The sequence below is a fragment of the Tachypleus tridentatus genome, chromosome 10 (genome assembly GCF_004210375.1).
Source record: "Tachypleus tridentatus isolate NWPU-2018 chromosome 10, ASM421037v1, whole genome shotgun sequence".
NCBI lineage: Eukaryota > Metazoa > Arthropoda > Merostomata > Xiphosura > Limulidae > Tachypleus > Tachypleus tridentatus.
The window spans coordinates 42,154,412-42,171,932 of NC_134834.1; the positions used below are offsets into that span (position 1 = coordinate 42,154,412).

Genomic DNA, 17,521 nt, shown 5'->3' on the forward strand with positions numbered 1-17,521 from the left:
TGAAAATCCATGGTCTAGTGTGTATGGAATGTATATCTGCAGTTTGTTTCTGTATCCCTGTATATGATATCTGGTATTACTTTCCTCTACCACAAACTGTTGCTAAATTAGCAATGTAGGATAAAGTGAATAGTTAAAAACTCTGAGATCAACTACATAAAACTGTGTTGAATAGCACTGTAAAATGTCCATGGCTTGCACATAAGGTTAAAGTGAAATACTTTATGACACAAGTCAGCAAATCTTTTTAATCATAGATCAAGTGAATTTGTTGTTATTACCACTGAGTATTCAGATTCATTAGAAGTGACTGGAAAATTCATTATTAAGAGTTTCTTACAGTAGCATTGCACTACAGTAAATATCTGAGGAATAAGTGTAATATTTGCAGTAACTGGAAGGTTTAAATTTATCCTCCCTTTTTATAACATTTAATGCTGAATTTTGTGGCACTGTTTTTTCCAGATTTATTTCATGAGTTTAACCTTCTTGTTTTGTGCATTTTATAAAGATTGGTCATTTTGTAGAAAGATCTCCCATTTTCTAAAGTAGGATAAAAAGTAAGATTCCAAAATTAAAAATATAAGCTGTATTTAAGTAAATAGCATAAAAACAAACTTTCACTGATTAACTTCAATGGTTTAAATAATTATGCATGGACAGCAGTAAGAGCAGTAGAGAAGCAATCAAAACTTCACCTACAGAGCATTTCTGCTGTATACTTGACCAATCTGAAAACTAGATTATCAGACTACAGAAGTATTTCTGGGATATAGTATGCAAATCCAATAAAAGAGTAAATAAGTTCCTTAACCAGACCTTTTATAGAAGCTAACACCTGTAGCTGAATTAATCATGAACTTGACAAGATTTTGAAAGTTACAGATGAGAAATTTAGAAAGTTGTACGAAATGCATAAACAGTAAGAAACAAGGTATGTGGTATTTGTATACTACATGTAAAATGAATATCATAGTCTTCTACTGACACTATATCACTACATGATAGTCTGTATATTGGCTAATTGCATATACACTTTCCATTTTTGAGCTGCAGGGAATGGTATGAAATATACTGCTAATACATGAAAAGTTAATGATTTTAAACTAAATTTTTGTAAATTTCATACACATTTTCCAGATTTAATTTGTATTTGTTGAATACAAACTATTATTTGAGATACGGAGTATTTCAACAAACATTTATAACACAGAAGTACTTTTTGTACATCAAGTATTTTCTTCAGTTATGTTTTCACTTATGTATAAATTTTTGATATTATCAGAAGCATATGAAAATAAGAATACGCAAATGTTATGTAAAATATTACAGTTTAGTAAACTGTCAGATATTGTGTTGGTGAAAGGCACATGAGGCATAGCCAATGATTGTGGAATGTAATAGCTCTTAGTTCAATACATTTTAAATTAAGGAATATTTTAATGTTGATAGAGTTACAGAGTTTCATTTTCAAGAATAATATGTAAGTGATATAAAATATTTTCATCTTCCACAGTGAAGTTCACCATACAATGAGTGTTCCATTAGATAAAGTATTGGAATCAGTTCAAAAGAATAAAGTTGCATTGAAAGGAATTTTACAGTCACCTTTTAGTAGTCACACTGGAGAACTGCAGACTCTCAATATGAAAATCAGGTAGGCTCTGAACATTAGATAAAACACATACCTGTGTCTTATTGACTATTAAATATGTTTATTTTTAAATACTTTTACTGTATGTAGCAAGTATAGACAGGTACCAAAAGCCAAAACATACATATTTGTTATATGTAAATGTTAATACAATCACTAAATAAATACAGTACAATACCAGAAGCATAATGTTACATTTCCCTTCTCTCAGCTCTTAGAGGCATGATAATATGATGGTCAATACTACTGTTTCTTGGTTAAAGACTAGACAAATGACAATGGGTACTGCCAGACTGTTGCCATTCCTCTGTTTGATAGCTCAAATTTAGAGGCAGCAGCAGATAGCTGCAGTAGCTTTGATATAAACAAGACAAACATGAAGACATTTTGATATAGAGGTTTTCTTTTTGCAAATATAAGAATAATTAAAAATATAATAAGTTTAAAGTTGATTAGCAAGGTTATTAAATGTGTATTAAGTTTTGTGCTTAAAAATTGGGGGCATTGTAATGTGACGGTCAATCTCATTATTCATTGGTAAAAGAGTAGGCCAAGAGTTGGCAGTGGGTGGTGATGACTAGCTACCTTCCCTCTAGTCTTACACTGCTAAATTAGGGACGCGTAGCACATATAGCCTTCAAGTAGCTTTGCGTGAAATTCAAAAAACAAACAAACAATCAAAACCTTATACGACTCCTATTACCATTTCCCATCCTTTTTTTTCCCCACACTTACCTGCCCCTTCTTCTTATTGTTTTTTACAATGCATCTCACATTGCCATAGTACTGGTGACTGCCTAGTGTGTTTTGGTTTAGTGGGATCTTGATTTGATGATTTTCTTCATTGATGGCATTCCTTCATTGAGGATGAATGGGTTCTTCAGATTTTATCAGAATGAATTGTGATCTCCTTTCTATTCCCACCTCCTGTATCTCCTTTCCCAGTTTCCTTCAGGAATTGCTATCTTAGCAGGTATTTGAACCTGTTCTTCATCCTTCGAGAGGTTTTTATTCCTGGTTGTTTGTTGTTCCCAAGAAAATGAGAGACTGGAGGCCAGTCATAGATTTATCTTGCCTCATGTACTACCATGATGACTTGCAGTGCTCACTGTTAAGATAGTGTCCCACAAAATTTGCTAGTAGGTAATAGTAGGTAATATTTTGGTCCATAACCATGTACATCCCAAACTGTTCCACCCTTAGAGTATATGGGTAAAAATGGAAGGGGATAGCAGCTCATCCTTGTCATGCTTTTAATATATAGTCTTTTTTTTCAAAATATGGTTTTATGGTCACCCATTGGATGGTTTCAGGTGACAACATTACTCTGGACTCACCTCTATTTTTTCACCTTCCTTTCTTCTAGTGGAGTAGGAGAATTCTTACTTTTTTTCAGTTCCAAGCAGCTTGGGTGGTTGATCATGGAGGCATCCTTCTGAATAGGTTACCCACTAAGATAGCTATAATCATTCAATGCAGAGTAAGACAATGGGGAGAAATTGGTATAGATGAAGATTATGTTCTCCTCTTTGCTATATACAGTTACAAAGGAGTTATACATAAAAATAAATGCAGTGCACCCATTCACTTTGGAGCCCTCATCCTACCCCTGTGAGGATGTTGGTACTCAACAGCTTGATTTTGGATTTAGAATAGAACCAATTGCTTTAAGTCCTCACACATATTTAAGGTTGTTTGTCTTCATGTGTTGTAACTCACAGAAGTGGTACATGGGATTACCATGGTTCCATCCTTTTGGCTCCCTTTTCCTATCTTAATGTAGGAATGTTATTGCCTTTTGAATGGTTCTAGTCAGGTTTTGATTGTAGGGAGTTGATTCGATACTACGTGTCAAGTCCCCAGATTAATAGCTTAGTGCTAATACTTATGATATACTTGGGAAATGACGTGATTCTCAATATCCTAGTCTTTTGGCTTTGATGTGAAGATGGTATGATTCTTATCTTCTGTGTGGATGTCAATTCCCAATTGCATGAGTTTTGGATGCAGTTGACTTACTGACTATGGTTCATCATTCCCGTGCCAGTTCACACCTAAGAGCACATCCATCGTTTTACCCATTTTTCTATTCATGGAATTTTTATATTTAGTTTATGTGGTTTATAACATAATCATGACATTTGCATCGTGTGCTATTTATTTTAGCTGCATAGAAAACAGCTAAAATGCTCCTGTTACGAATTATTGCTTATGATACAAGGATTAGCTCTTCAATGAGTACAAAGTACAGTAATAAAAACTGTAAAATTAAAAGATAAAAATTGAAATAAGTTATTTAGAACTTTCAACACTGTTGTCAGTGCAAAAGAAAAAATGATATTATTCATTTTATTTCAAAATTTTCAACTTTTCTCTGTGCATAAATGATTTCTCTACAGTTAGTGTTTGGGTAGAAAAACCTAAAAAATAAAGTAGAAATCTTAACAGAATAACTTTTGATATTCATTTAAGAGGTTTTGAAAACTGCAAGATGAAAAAAAGTATTTTTATTGTTGGCGTGAAATTTACTTCTCACTTTGATTCAGTAAAGGCTTTGGAAATGTACAGACAATTTTGAATTAAAGTTGTATATTATTTTGTGTACACCATACTTTTTAATGTTTACTAAAAGCTTCATTCTTTATATTTTACAATAAATTGATTAGCAAATGCCACTAATTACCCAAATGTAGGATCATACAATAAATGATTTTTATCAAAATTCTTCTGTAAAAGCACTAAAATAATTATGTATTAAGTATAATATCACTATAATAATTTTAGATGTAATCACATTAAGAGATCACATTAAACTTTCAAAAGTTTCATTCATTATTGCTTTTTAATGAAGTAATATAATATAGTAAAGAAACAAATGAAGTTACACTTAGAGATGTTGAAAAATTAAATTTTGCTGGTGTTTAACCAGCTTTGCAGTCATGTCTTTCATATTATCTGTTGCTGCTCATAACCATCCCCAAACTATACCAATGTTTTAGGTTGTGGACATTTCTTGGACATATTTCTTCTTTCATTATTTGTGTTATGTTCATTCATAAAAATGAGACTTTTTTTTTTACACCAAGGGCATTTGGACTTTTTTATAACAGGCAGCTTTATGTTTCCTGTGGTTTAACTCTTTGCGACTTGCTTTATGGCCAGGTAGGTTAAGGCATTCGACTTGTAATCTGAGGGTTGCGGGTTTGAATCCCCGTCGCACCAAAAGTGCTCGTTCTTTCAGCTGTGGGGTTATTATAATGTTATGATCAATTCTTCTATTTGTTGGTAAAAGAGTGGCCCAAGAGTTGGTGGAGGGTAGTGATGACTAGCTGCCTTCCCTCTAGTCTTACAATGCTAAATTATGGAAGGCTACTGCAGATAGCCCTCGTGTAGCTTTGTGTGAAATTCAAAAACAAACAAACAAACTTTGTGATTTTTTTATCTCTTTGTTATTAGTAAGTAAATCATCATAACTCTTGACTTTTTCTAACACTGTGTAATGTAGGTAGTCTAACTGCAGCTCCTGTTTCACTAAATACACTGTAGTTTGTCAGTAGAAATTAAAACTTTCCTGTGCAAACAGAATGGCTTAATTTTTCATGCATCTATCTGTGAAACTTGCATGCCACTAGCCTTGAGTTACCTATTCCATAAATACACTAGAATTTAATGCATTGTGTCTACTCTCAAATAGCATGCAGAATTTATTTTAATTAATCATTCTTTATAACAATATCAGTAAATTTCATTCAAGATGTATATTTTTAACAGTTTCTAACCATATAATAAAATGAATAAACTACAAAAGAAACATTTTTAATAGTGACTGAACTGATTTTTTTACTGTAAGAAAGTGTTTCTGTTTTAAAACAAATGATTTGCACATATTTGTCAAGTTGAAATAATTTTATTTGTGTGGTGATATAATGTTGTTTTCTTGAGAAATTTTCATGTACTTAACTAGTTTGTCCCTAGGTGGGTCAGCAATTAGTTTACAGACATAAAATATTCAAATCTGAGTTCACTTCCCTGTCGTGAATGAAAGAAGGTAGCACATTGTGTAGTTTTCCACTAAAATAATGACTAGTCAGAAACTGTTTGCTGTGCATTACTGTAGAAAAGGTTACGCTGTTATCAGAACTAATGTTTTAAATCTGTATATTTCATATTTTCAATTTTCTCTAAATTCAGTCATGTTAGGTTTAAATAAAATAGGAAATACTAATAGTTTGTCTTTTCATCATAGGAGAATGCTTGACCTCTATGCTAATGTAGTTCATATTAGAAGTCTGGCAGGAGTTAAGACACGGCACTCCAATTTAGATTTTGTCATAATTCGGGAACAAACAGAAGGAGAGTATAGTGCATTGGAACATCAGGTATCTAAACCAGTCTTAACTTTTGTCATTATTATTTTAACTTGTAAACCTAATGGTTATTATAATTTGACAATTGTTTGCAAAGAAGAAAAAAAAAGTTTATAATTTGTGCATGATATTTCTGCTAATCTCAAAGCATAGATATATATTTACTGAAAATTTATGATCCTTTGAGAATTTTATTATCCATGTTTTGTTGTGTGACTTTCCTTCTCCCTTAATAATTTTCTTAGTACACACTCTCTTTTGCACTCTTATTATTTGAATAACTACTAATAAAGGTCAACTTGGAGAGTAGCCAAAAATAAAGTTTAAAAAGCAATGGATAAAGCATAGTATTAATTCTATGTACAGTAAATAAAGTAGCATGAAACACAATTGATGACTTCATAGAAAAGTGATAAGATGTAAATTGTGTGAGGAATAACAGTGGAAACCAATGTGAAGTTGAGAAGGCTTAGTAACAAATTACAAGTGTGTGAAAATTTTAATTTCTTTGACAAAACATCAGATAAATTTAGTTTGGTATAGCAAGTATAATAGGTGATTTAAGTCCTTATTTACTGAGTATTACTGTTGATTTATTAAAAAAACACCTTAGGTGTGAATAAAAGATGCAGAAAAAAAAGGACTGTGTGTGTAACTTAGAGGAATGAAATTGAAGTCAATGATTAAACTGGTAGTTACACTTATAGCACTGATGATAATTTTACTGCAAATATTCACTTGTTAGTTAATCATATGTCATTTTATTGTAGAACTTGAAGCATGATATTGGGTAAAGCAAAATACATCAAACAATTGAGCACAAGCCATCCAGGTTTTTTGCATAAAGAGGCTATAGCACTCTTTATGTCCTTTCTCAAGGGGTTTTATTCTCAGTTCTTTATAGTACAAAAAAAACTGGAAATTTGCAATCATTCGTTAGCCTTTTTCAGTCAGTTCCTCAAATTACAATGGAGTCATTTTTTGCTTCAGTGGCTTTTTTCACCCAGGCTGTGGATGACATTATTCAATATCTTCAAGATGTTGTCTCTATTTTGTAAAAGACTAACAAGTTTTTTAGTATTATGCACTGCCATTTAACTTTGCATCTGCTCTATGCGTTTTTCCAATTTTTGTTTTTTTTGTCATCTTCATTCTTTCAGCATTCACACTCATTATTATATCACTGACTGACTTCTTGCCTTTTGACAGAACTACATACTTAATCACTGGTATCAGAAGCTTCAATTGCTGGCTCTTTCTCAATTTTTACATGGTTGTTTAACAAAGGTTCAGCACTTTCACTCTTTATATCTTGCCCTGCATAAGACTGCCTTATCAACTCCTTTTCATTTTTCTATGCAAAGAAAAGTTTATTACTTTTCAAATCATTTCAGGTTATTTGTTCTCTTCAACCTTTCAAGGTTTCTAAGTGGGATATCACATGTATTATCACATCTACCTTAAATAATGTTATCCTACATTAGTAAAAATAACTTCTTACCAAGCAAACTTAGGTTGCAAGAGTACTTGTGTTCTTTTTCTATGCACTGATTTGTCAGTAAAAATGTTTATTTTTCAGAGTGTTCCTGGAGTTATAGAATGCCTTAAAATTGTTACCAAAGAAAGGTCGCAAAGAATTGCCAAGTTTGCATTTGATTATGCTACTCGACATGGTAGGAAAAAGGTCACAGCTGTTCACAAGGCCAATATCATGAAGCTGGGTGATGGACTTTTTCTCCAGTGCTGTGAAGAAGTCTCTCATCTCTACCCTCAGATTGAATTTGAGTCTATGATTATTGACAATTGTTGCATGCAGCTTGTTGCCCATCCCCACCGTTTTGATGTTATGGTGATGCCTAATTTGTATGGAAATATAATTGACAACTTAGCAGCTGGACTAGTGGGTGGAGCCGGCATTGTACCTGGAGCTAACTACAGTGCTGATTGTGTGATTTATGAACAGGCATGTGAAAAATATTATATTTTTATTATAAATAATTCTTTGTACAGTACTATAGAATTTATTGTGCTACCTAAGGCAAATAATGAATCAGGTTGTCATGTGGTATATTGATATTTAATAGTCTAAATATAATATGCAAATACAAAACTTTAAAAATCAGTTAGTTGTGTAAAAGTGCCATTGATTTGTGTTATCTTTATATTTCTTCATAAGCATTATTTATTTAGTTGTCCTTATATAAATTGGTACATAATTTTGTTAATGGAGAAAAGGGCATATATTGAAAAAAAATATTTGTATATGAAGTAATAGTTGTTACTGGAAGCTAAAATTTTACAAACTGTTTGAAATCTTGCCTATTTTGGCTATCACAGAAACTAGTTGTCAGGCAAATGCAGGGAAATAAAAGTTTGTGTTTTTATCTAATGTTGATTTGGATCAACATGATTAGGAGTAGCATTCTTAGAAATACCGTACATTCATTAAAACTGTTTAATGTTACATAGAAGGAAACAGCATAGATACACCAGAACTATTTTAAGTTACTTAAAAGAAACATCATGCATTCACCAAAACTGTTTGTAGCTACATACAAGGAAACACAAGTATACCAGAAATATTTGAGTTTTCATACATAAAAATGCCATTGTTTCACCAGAATTACTTGCAGCTACATACAAGAAAATGCCATACAGTCATGAAAACTTTTTTTGATTTGCATACAATGAAGCTCCATAACTGTTTGATGTTACATACATAAGAATGCCATTCATTTACCAAAACTGTTTAAAGGTTAAAATATCCCAGTTTAAACATATTTTGTCTAAATTCCAAAATGGATTTCAACTGACATTGCCAGCTTTTTCTTGACTTCTAGGCTTTCAACATTGCTCATCTAAGCATTGGTCTTGCCTGCTCCAATGTTTTATATCCCACGCAAATGCTATTGGTGATATATGCCTTGAGATACTCTCTACTTATGTCAGTGCACCATCTATCTTGGTACTGTATATAAGCATCCCACTCAGGTAATCTGATCACTTTTCTTTTTTTTTTTTTTGACAGAGCACTTCGTCACAGTTTTCTCTGATGCAATGCTGTGCTTGGTTACTTTATTGCTTCCAGCTTTGGTGCTACCTTGTGTAATTCTATAAAATTATAATTTTCTAAAAAAACTTTGATGCACTGTTTTTGATATGAATTTCCGTGTTGCTGTTGCCAGCACTGAGACTTTCGAGTCTACTTCTTCCTTGGTAGCAGAAGAGAGATCCTTTACATGATATTGATGTTCATGTTGTTAGGTTTACCACTCAGTTATTTGAGGGGAGAACTATAGCTTGTTCTCCACATTTGTTGATACAGCAAACTTTATTTTATCATTGCCAGGAGGATGTCTATTTGAATTTGCAAAGGCTAGATTCCCTTTTGGACATGTGGGATTTTAGACTGGAGTTCGTAATTAATTTCAGATCACAATTTTTTCAAATTTATCTGAACATCATTACTATGCTGAGGATATATATCTTCTCTCCAACTTTTGTCTCAAGCATCTGTGCATTTACCAGTTCATTTTGTGGATGAATTTGGTCCTTTGCTTATTTCTGTAATGGTCAAGTTGTCAGTTCTGCTGTCTGTTTGGTTTTATAATTTGTATATTGTTGGGATTTATTGGATAGAAATACTTTATTGAAGGGACACCTACTTGCTGCCACACACTGTGAGTTCCTTTTCTTCATCCATTGTTTTTAAGTGTTCCATTTACTTTCTTGATTGTCATCCTTGGCCTCTTGACTTTCTTTGGCTCATCATGTAATCTGGGTGTTTCTGCTTGTTGTGTTTCTCAACTTCCACTTTCAGTTCCTTGATTGCTTAGTACTCACCATAGATTCTGTCCTTATCTTTGTGGTTTTAACAACATCAGTGACTCTCCTAAACTAGTAGGATCTGTTAGTGTATGGTTATATTTTCTGAAACCCTGGACTTCCTTTACCACAGATTTATGGGATCAAGGGTGGTCATTCAATTCATATCTCCACCTCCTTTATCCTCCTGACTTGTAGCATTTCTACCTCCAACAGATTTGTTGGGATTGGCTTTTAGTTCCCAAACTGTAAGGGACTTGTTGGTCTTGGGGGTGATAAAGGGAGTCAGTACCCTTCCTTTGAGATTTTATTCTCTTTGTTGTGTCAGAATAGATGGGAGATTGGCATCCAATCATAGATTTTTCTTTCTCAACAAATTTTTGGATCCTTCTTGATTCACCATTCTTTTCTTAGTCTCATATGGCATTTTCATCAGGTCTGTGGATGATCAGTTTATTGTTGCCAGTGCATACTTTCACATTTGGTTGTCAAGTCATCCTGCTGATTCTTTGTTTTTTGCACAAGTATTAGGTTCTGCATTTTGCCATAGCATCTGCACTTTGTTTTCTATAGAGCACTATGAGCTTTTTCTTGGCATCTTCATTCTTTAGGCCTGAGTACACATCATTATATGGATGTCTGGTTACTTCTAGCACGGTCTCATCAAGTGACAGAACTGCACACCCAGATTCCCTTTTTGGAGGCCACCAAAGCTTGTGTTTCTTATGAGAACAGAGAAACCTATTCTACTGCCAACTCAGTACATTTTCCCCCTTTTAACACATATACGAGTTGTACTGAGCTAACTTTCATCCAGCTTCAGGCTATGGAGGGAGCAATCAGACTCTTACATGTACTCCTGCATGGATGGCTTTTTCTTTTACATATGTGGGCATACCTCAAATGTCTTGTTCCTTTGGGACAAGCAGAAATGTCTTCTCAGTAGTTATTATGTGACTAATGAGACCTGACCTCCGATCCAATGGATCAACCAGTCTCCTTGCTCAGGAGTAACTCATTAGATCTTGAGTGGAGGTTAGTTCAGAACCACATTTCCATCAGTGTTCCTCTCCTGCTCCTCTATCCTGAGGCTCATGTTTTTACATATTTTAATTCCAGTGTCTATAGACAGATGAAGAATCTTTCCTTCATGTCAAAATTTTAACTCTTTCCTGTTCAATGGGCAATGGCTCATGCTCTGTCTCTATTGAAATGTAAAAAGGTCATGACTCATTCCAACAATTCAGTAGTGGGGTCTAACATTTCTTGTCAAAATAGTGGTTGGACTGGAACTACAATATTTTTAGTATTCCTCTCCCACATCTTGTCCTGATGTTAACCTTTTCATAGATGCCTCATTTCAGGGATGATGCATATACCAATGGTCAGTAATTCCATGGTTTAGAATTCCTTGCTGTCCAATGAGTAGTATGCCTCATGGTATGCCTCTCTTGAAAGGGAAAACCGTCATGATTCGAGGGTGGTGTCTTACATTTCTTGACAAAGGAACCCACATTCTCAGGACCTTACTTTTAGGACTTTGGATGTTCTCTACTGGGCTCATTCCCATCTTATTAGACTTCCAGCTTATTATGTTCTGGGAGTGATGAATTGCAGATTGTCTTTCTCAGCCCAAGTTAATTCTTCAGACTGAACAGATGCTACATTGCAAGGTTTTCCAGTGGATTTGCTTGTGGTTTGGGTCTCCAATGATCAACACATTTGCCACTCCTTCGAATTCATAACAAGATTTTTTGTCTCTAATACCTCATCCTCAAGTTTTGGAAATATATGCATTTTTGTCAGAACTGGCCAAGTTTGCACCCATGTGTCTTCACTCAGTTCATCTATTGCCTAGTGTTCTGGATCCACTCCTTGTCAGGTGCTATTGGTTATGTCATATTGGCTGGTGTAGCTGTGGTTTTCTCTTTTTCAGCATCTCCAAGTGGGTCCACTTCTTCCTTTTTTTGCCATCTATGTTACAGAAACCTTAATCCATCATTTTACACTGGGGATAAAAATTGACTTTTTATTCAGTGGGATCCTTCTGTTTCTTGCGGTTTATCACCTATTACCTAAATGAGGTGATTTCACATATTGGTTATTCTAACCTATCTTTAAAGGTGAGGAATATGACAAGTCACATCTCATCAGATTAGTCATACTTCAATCTCCTTAGCTGTCCATTTGAAATGCTCACTTGGGGACACCATGTTAGTTAGTAAGTTGTCTTCTCACAATACTTTTCTATCCCATTATGTATATGATCTAACAGTTTCTTTTTCTTCTTCTAAGGGCTTATTCCTAATATCTAGTGGCTGTGTTAACCACATCTGCTGGATTGTAATGAGGGGTGAGTTTTTATATTTTTTCAGGTTTCCTTATCTTTTTTTTTTCTCAGTGGATCCAACTCTGTGATGAGTATTGCCCAGGCTATGTTTTTGTCGTTGCATTTTCACATTAGCAACCATTAGTTCATTATTACTATTTCAAGTTTCAACAGAATCTGTAGAAATGAGATATTACATAAGGGTACCAAGGAGCTCACAAGGTGGTGTTACTGTTCCATCCTGGACCATCACACGTGGAGTAAAGGGAATCCTGCCTACCCCTGCTGGTCATTGGATTGAATAATTCATGGTTAATTTGTCTTTAAAAAGTGGGGAATTTGGTTCACTTAATGCATTGTTTCCAGAGTGCTGCTCTTCAGGACTCCCCAGTGTATATTACTTCACCAGATTCTACTACTGGAGCTAGAGAGACCTACCACACACATCCAGTTTCCAGTCACTGGAAGGGCAGACAGAGGTTTTCCTCCAGATTGTTGAAGTGAATTATCCACTCTTGGAGAAGAGGGTGAAGTTGAAGGCCTTTCTACCCAGCTCTCTGGATTTTTTTTTCCAGTTGTAGATTAGAGCTGCACTAGTCTATATGGGAGCCTACTTGTAATACTGGTTCAGAATTGATGCTCATTTGTCCAGTTGAGGCATACCTAGCTCTTCTTTCTGAGATTTCTGTTCACTGATAAGGATTCACTACTTTCTCATAATTACAAATGCAAAGTGGTCTCTTGCTGGGTCTTTGGCTGAGCACAATGGTTCCATGTCCTCCCTATACTTCCAGGGGCAAGTGGAATTGCTTCTTGCCCATGCAGTTGGGTTGCAAGGATGTATTTCATACCAGATTTGTTCTGTTCCTTTGCTTGGGTACAGTACATGAGATCCTGTCAGTCTAAGATGTTTCCTTTTGAGCTTTTGTTAGCTGGTGGAGGAAAAGGTTTATTCAGTATGGTATTGCTTACCTTATTGTTATTCAGATGGTTTGGAATACACTCTGTGGTTACAGGCTGGGATTCAATGTATAATCTTTTTGTCTAACATTGCAATCCAATTGCTCTTGCCACCGACATGTGATACAAGTACCATAACCCATTAATTCCAACCCTGAGTAGTAGAACCTTTGCTATCTGTTTTGAGCTGGCCTACAGAGATGATCACTCATGTACCATTTCCATCCTTTCTTCTGGACCTAATTTCAGGATGATGAGCATATCTGTTTTAGGTGTAGTGTGGTTCCCTCACTTTCTGCATGGATAGTTCCCTCACTTTCTGCATGGATAATGCCCTCACTGGCCTGTCCACTTTGTCAATGTGGGATTCTAGGTGTCAGTTTCAATGGAAATAAATGTGTTATGGAAGTTAACATTTTCCAAAATTGAACATGTATTTCCAATAGTATTTCTGCTCACACTGAACTACTCTTCTTCCTCACTATGAGCTAACTAGGATGGCAGAAGTCTCAAAAAAGTGATCACATTATCTGAGTGAGGTGCTTGTATACAGTACCAGGATAGAGGGCACATTGATGCAGGTGGAGAGTGTCACGAAGCAAATATTGCCAAGGGCATCTGACTAAGGTATAAAAGAACTCAGCAAGCAAGACCAATGCTTAGGTGGGAAAAATTGAAAGCCTGTAGGTCAAGGAGAATAGCTGTCAGTGTCAGTGAAGGAAAGTATTATTAGAAATATGTTTTCAATTGAGGAAAATATTAAATAATATGGTAATTGTCTGTTATTAGGTCACCTCTTTTTCCATGTTTGTGCAGATAATGTATTTCATCTAAAGAGGACTTCATTATTAAAATATTGTCTGATTACCCAAGGGAATTATTTGCTAAATATCAAAATTTTAAATGTTTGAACACTGTCATTTTTTCTATTGATAATGTATTGTAAAAATAACTTTTCACTATAGAAGTTATATTATGAAATTTATTAAACATAAAGGAAAGAATTCAGTGTGGAAACAGTGTATGACACAGAAGAGTGAAGATTTTTAAATCTTTCCTTTTGAAGCTGAAACACAGTTAACATTAAAATTGTAATTATAAACCGTGTTTTGACACCAAGTTTACAGTCATACATTGACAACAAAATTGTTTATTTAGGTTTTGATTATAGATCTGTGATGGATCACGACATGAACACTTTGGCCCTACTTTTAAATGTACAATAAATGTTCAACAACAGTAGGTTAGATATTAAGATTTAAAAAAAAACAAAAAAACTGCATCCACTAGTTAGTTTTCAAGTAAGCTAGGTTGATAACTTTCAGCATTTAAAAAACTAAAACATTAAAAAAATTTCAAAATACATTCAAAAACATTTTTGAAATACAGAATAGTTGTGGCTATTTCTTCATGAATGAGCCACACATATTAGTGAATTAGTTTTGAGGAGTGTTAGAAAAAACTAATTACTTATCCTCAGGCTTTTTTGTCTGCATGCTCCAATAGAAGTGTTTCATAATTAGTCTGCAGTCCTTATATGTTGTTTTAGAATTCTGTTAATTCTCTGCTTTTCACTTATAGCAGTACTTGTGATGATTTCTAATATGTGAGCATTTGTCACTGCTCGAAAAATTGTTGAAATGCATGTTTAGTCTTTTTATTCAAGAGAAAATGCATTTATTTTCTATAGCAGAAATGACAAATGAACAACTTTGATAAATAAAAGGACACTTACACCAAGTACAAGATTTTATTTGAAGTGGTCTCTCTCTCTGTATATACAAACACTTTAGTTCCAGCAAGTAACTGAATACTGCACTCCAAGTAACCCAGCTGATGATGTCAGATAGCCATCATACACAGGTTTACTCTCCATGAAAACCAATCATAACAGTTGTTTATGGCATTGAACAGTTAGCTACTGTATAAATTGTCTTAAACATTAAAATTTGATCTGGTTTGATAGTAGTAACTCTTCACACTATATTCTTGGTATATGTGTTTATTTTTTTTTTGTAATTTTGATTCACAACATGGTCAGAGTTAATTTTAAAGAGATTATAAGGTAAAAATACTTATTTCACACAGACTTGTATACTGAGAAAAGAAATTTCTCCACCTGTTTGTAATTAAAATTAAATGTCTTGACCACAATTGAAAAAGTGCAATTAACACCACACTAAATCCGATATGAAGGTGAAAAATTCTAATTGGCTTATTTTGATTTCAGCAGCACTTAATTTAGTTGAAAAAATGTATTTTGTAAACAAAATTGGACAGAAACTGTTTTGTTTTGTCTTTTTTAGGTGTATGACCACATAAAGGTTTCTGTATACTTTCACTCTTATATACCTGTATGATGAATTAAACACTGTATCTTAGTGTCATACTTCACTAACATAATAATGATTGTTGTTGAAATTAAAGAGCTTGCATAGAACATGTTTTATAAAATCTGTTGAAAATATTGAACTATATTAAATTTGTATTCATTAGACTTTCAAGCTACAGTTACATGACCATTTTTTGTACTACACTCTGTTGTAGGAATAACAGCAGTTTTTTTTGCTAACAAAAGGTACAGAGGTTGAAAAATTGAAAGCAAGATCAGACAAAAAGATTTGTTAATGTAAGAAATTTTTTTAAATGAATAAGTAAGAGCCCATTAAATTAATTGTTCAATAACTTGGCATTGAAAACTAGTAGTTTCATTCACTGTTGATGTTAAATGTTACTTTCAGGGTGCACGACACACTTTTGGAGAAGCAGTGGGAAAAAATATAGCTAATCCAACAGCAATGCTTCTGTGTTGTGTAAATATGTTACGACATTTGAATCTTCACTATTATGCCTCTGTAATAGCTGATGCTACAGAGAAGGTCATTAAAAGTGGAAAGGTGAGCATTTGTTTAAGACTTCTCTGTACTTGTCTGGGACTTTGTGTTTAGTGTAAGATTAAATTTAAAAACCTTATAAAGTTGTCTGTGTTAGTTGTTTTGTAATTTGTTTTACTGAAAATATTTAAAGGAAAATAGAGAGACCTAATTCATCTTGGAGTATTTAGCAGGTTTTATTCATCTATGAACTTGTTTGAAAATGATGTTTCAATCTGCTAGTGCAGGTTAAAGATCTCATCTAATGAGGGCTCAATATTAAGAGTTGTCCAACTGCTCAAAACAAGAGAAAACTATAAAAGACTTGGCCTGACTGGGCAAGTGATCTTCAAGTGCTATTCATGAGTATAAAAAGAGGAAATGTTTGTAGTAAAATTTAATTCAAATGATCCCATAAAGTAAATCTTGTACCCATTTGCCTTTGTACACTTTATATTAATAATTACAATAATTTTGTTGAAATATTTCATCCTGTATTTGAAGTGAGGACCTGCTCAAAATATAAATTCATGCTGACAGTAATTGATTATCTGAATCCCTTCCAATGCAATAGATGTTTGTCTACCAGAAACTTAATATAATATGTCAAATATATTTATGACATTAAACTGTTTAAAATAGGTATCTCAGTTAAGGTTTTTAACCAAATTTTGTCATGCTAATATCTTAATTATTGTATTTATTTTGTTCAAATAACCTAGAGCTGAACAGTTAATGAAATTTGGTGATTAATCACTCATTAACCAAATACATTCAACTGATCTCTGTATTTTTACCTTTTTTTTTTATAAATACATTTTTGAACTATTTCTTTTTTATGACAGACATCTTCAGGTGAAACAATTTAGGATTTAGCTAAACTGTTGACAAGAAAATTTAAGATGTAAGCAATGTAGAACTAAAACTGTAATAATTTGAAAATACATCTGATACTGTTCCAAAGAAGTTTCAAGAGACTACTGCACTGAATTTGTTTATGAAAATAAACATTATTTTGGAACATTGGTTGTAAATCAGAAGAGTACTAAACATAATACTGACTAGAGGGATTTCTGTGTTGTACATATTAATGTAAGTTCTGTTCATTTAATTCTGAGAATTGAGTTATGATTTTATACAGTCACAACATCTAAGCTATTGGTCACATAGATACTGTACAAATTAACAATAAACTTAACAATACAGGTCATTTCACTTCTTCAAATGTAGAAAAAAATAAAATTAGTCATTATTCTGAAAGAGTAAAATGTCAGTTCAGCCTATCTATATCTGTGTTAAATGTTTATTTCTCATTTTAGTTATAACCTATTTAAACATAATTAATTGTGAAATTTTTGTTTTGTAACCCTAAATAAAATAACTGATACATTCAAGTTTTAATACTATATTAATTTACCAATTTTGTTAGTATTTCTTGATCTACTCTTTACCAGAAAAATAGATTGACTATCACAATATAATGTCTCCAAGCCAGTGTAGCCTAGTGGTTAGG

At 33.4% G+C, this 17,521-nt stretch overlaps 1 protein-coding gene across 1 annotated transcript in view; it reads left to right on the top strand.

The window, feature by feature from the left end:
- Positions 1-17,521, top strand: part of Idh3b (isocitrate dehydrogenase [NAD] subunit beta, mitochondrial) — a 34,925-nt gene that overhangs the window by 14,447 nt on the left and 2,957 nt on the right. The window contains exons 4-7 of the mRNA XM_076461025.1: positions 1,517-1,657; positions 5,901-6,033; positions 7,601-7,984; positions 15,877-16,032. Of these exons, the coding sequence (XP_076317140.1) occupies positions 1,517-1,657; positions 5,901-6,033; positions 7,601-7,984; positions 15,877-16,032 (814 nt within the window). The remainder of the gene's footprint in view (positions 1-1,516; positions 1,658-5,900; positions 6,034-7,600; positions 7,985-15,876; positions 16,033-17,521) is intronic.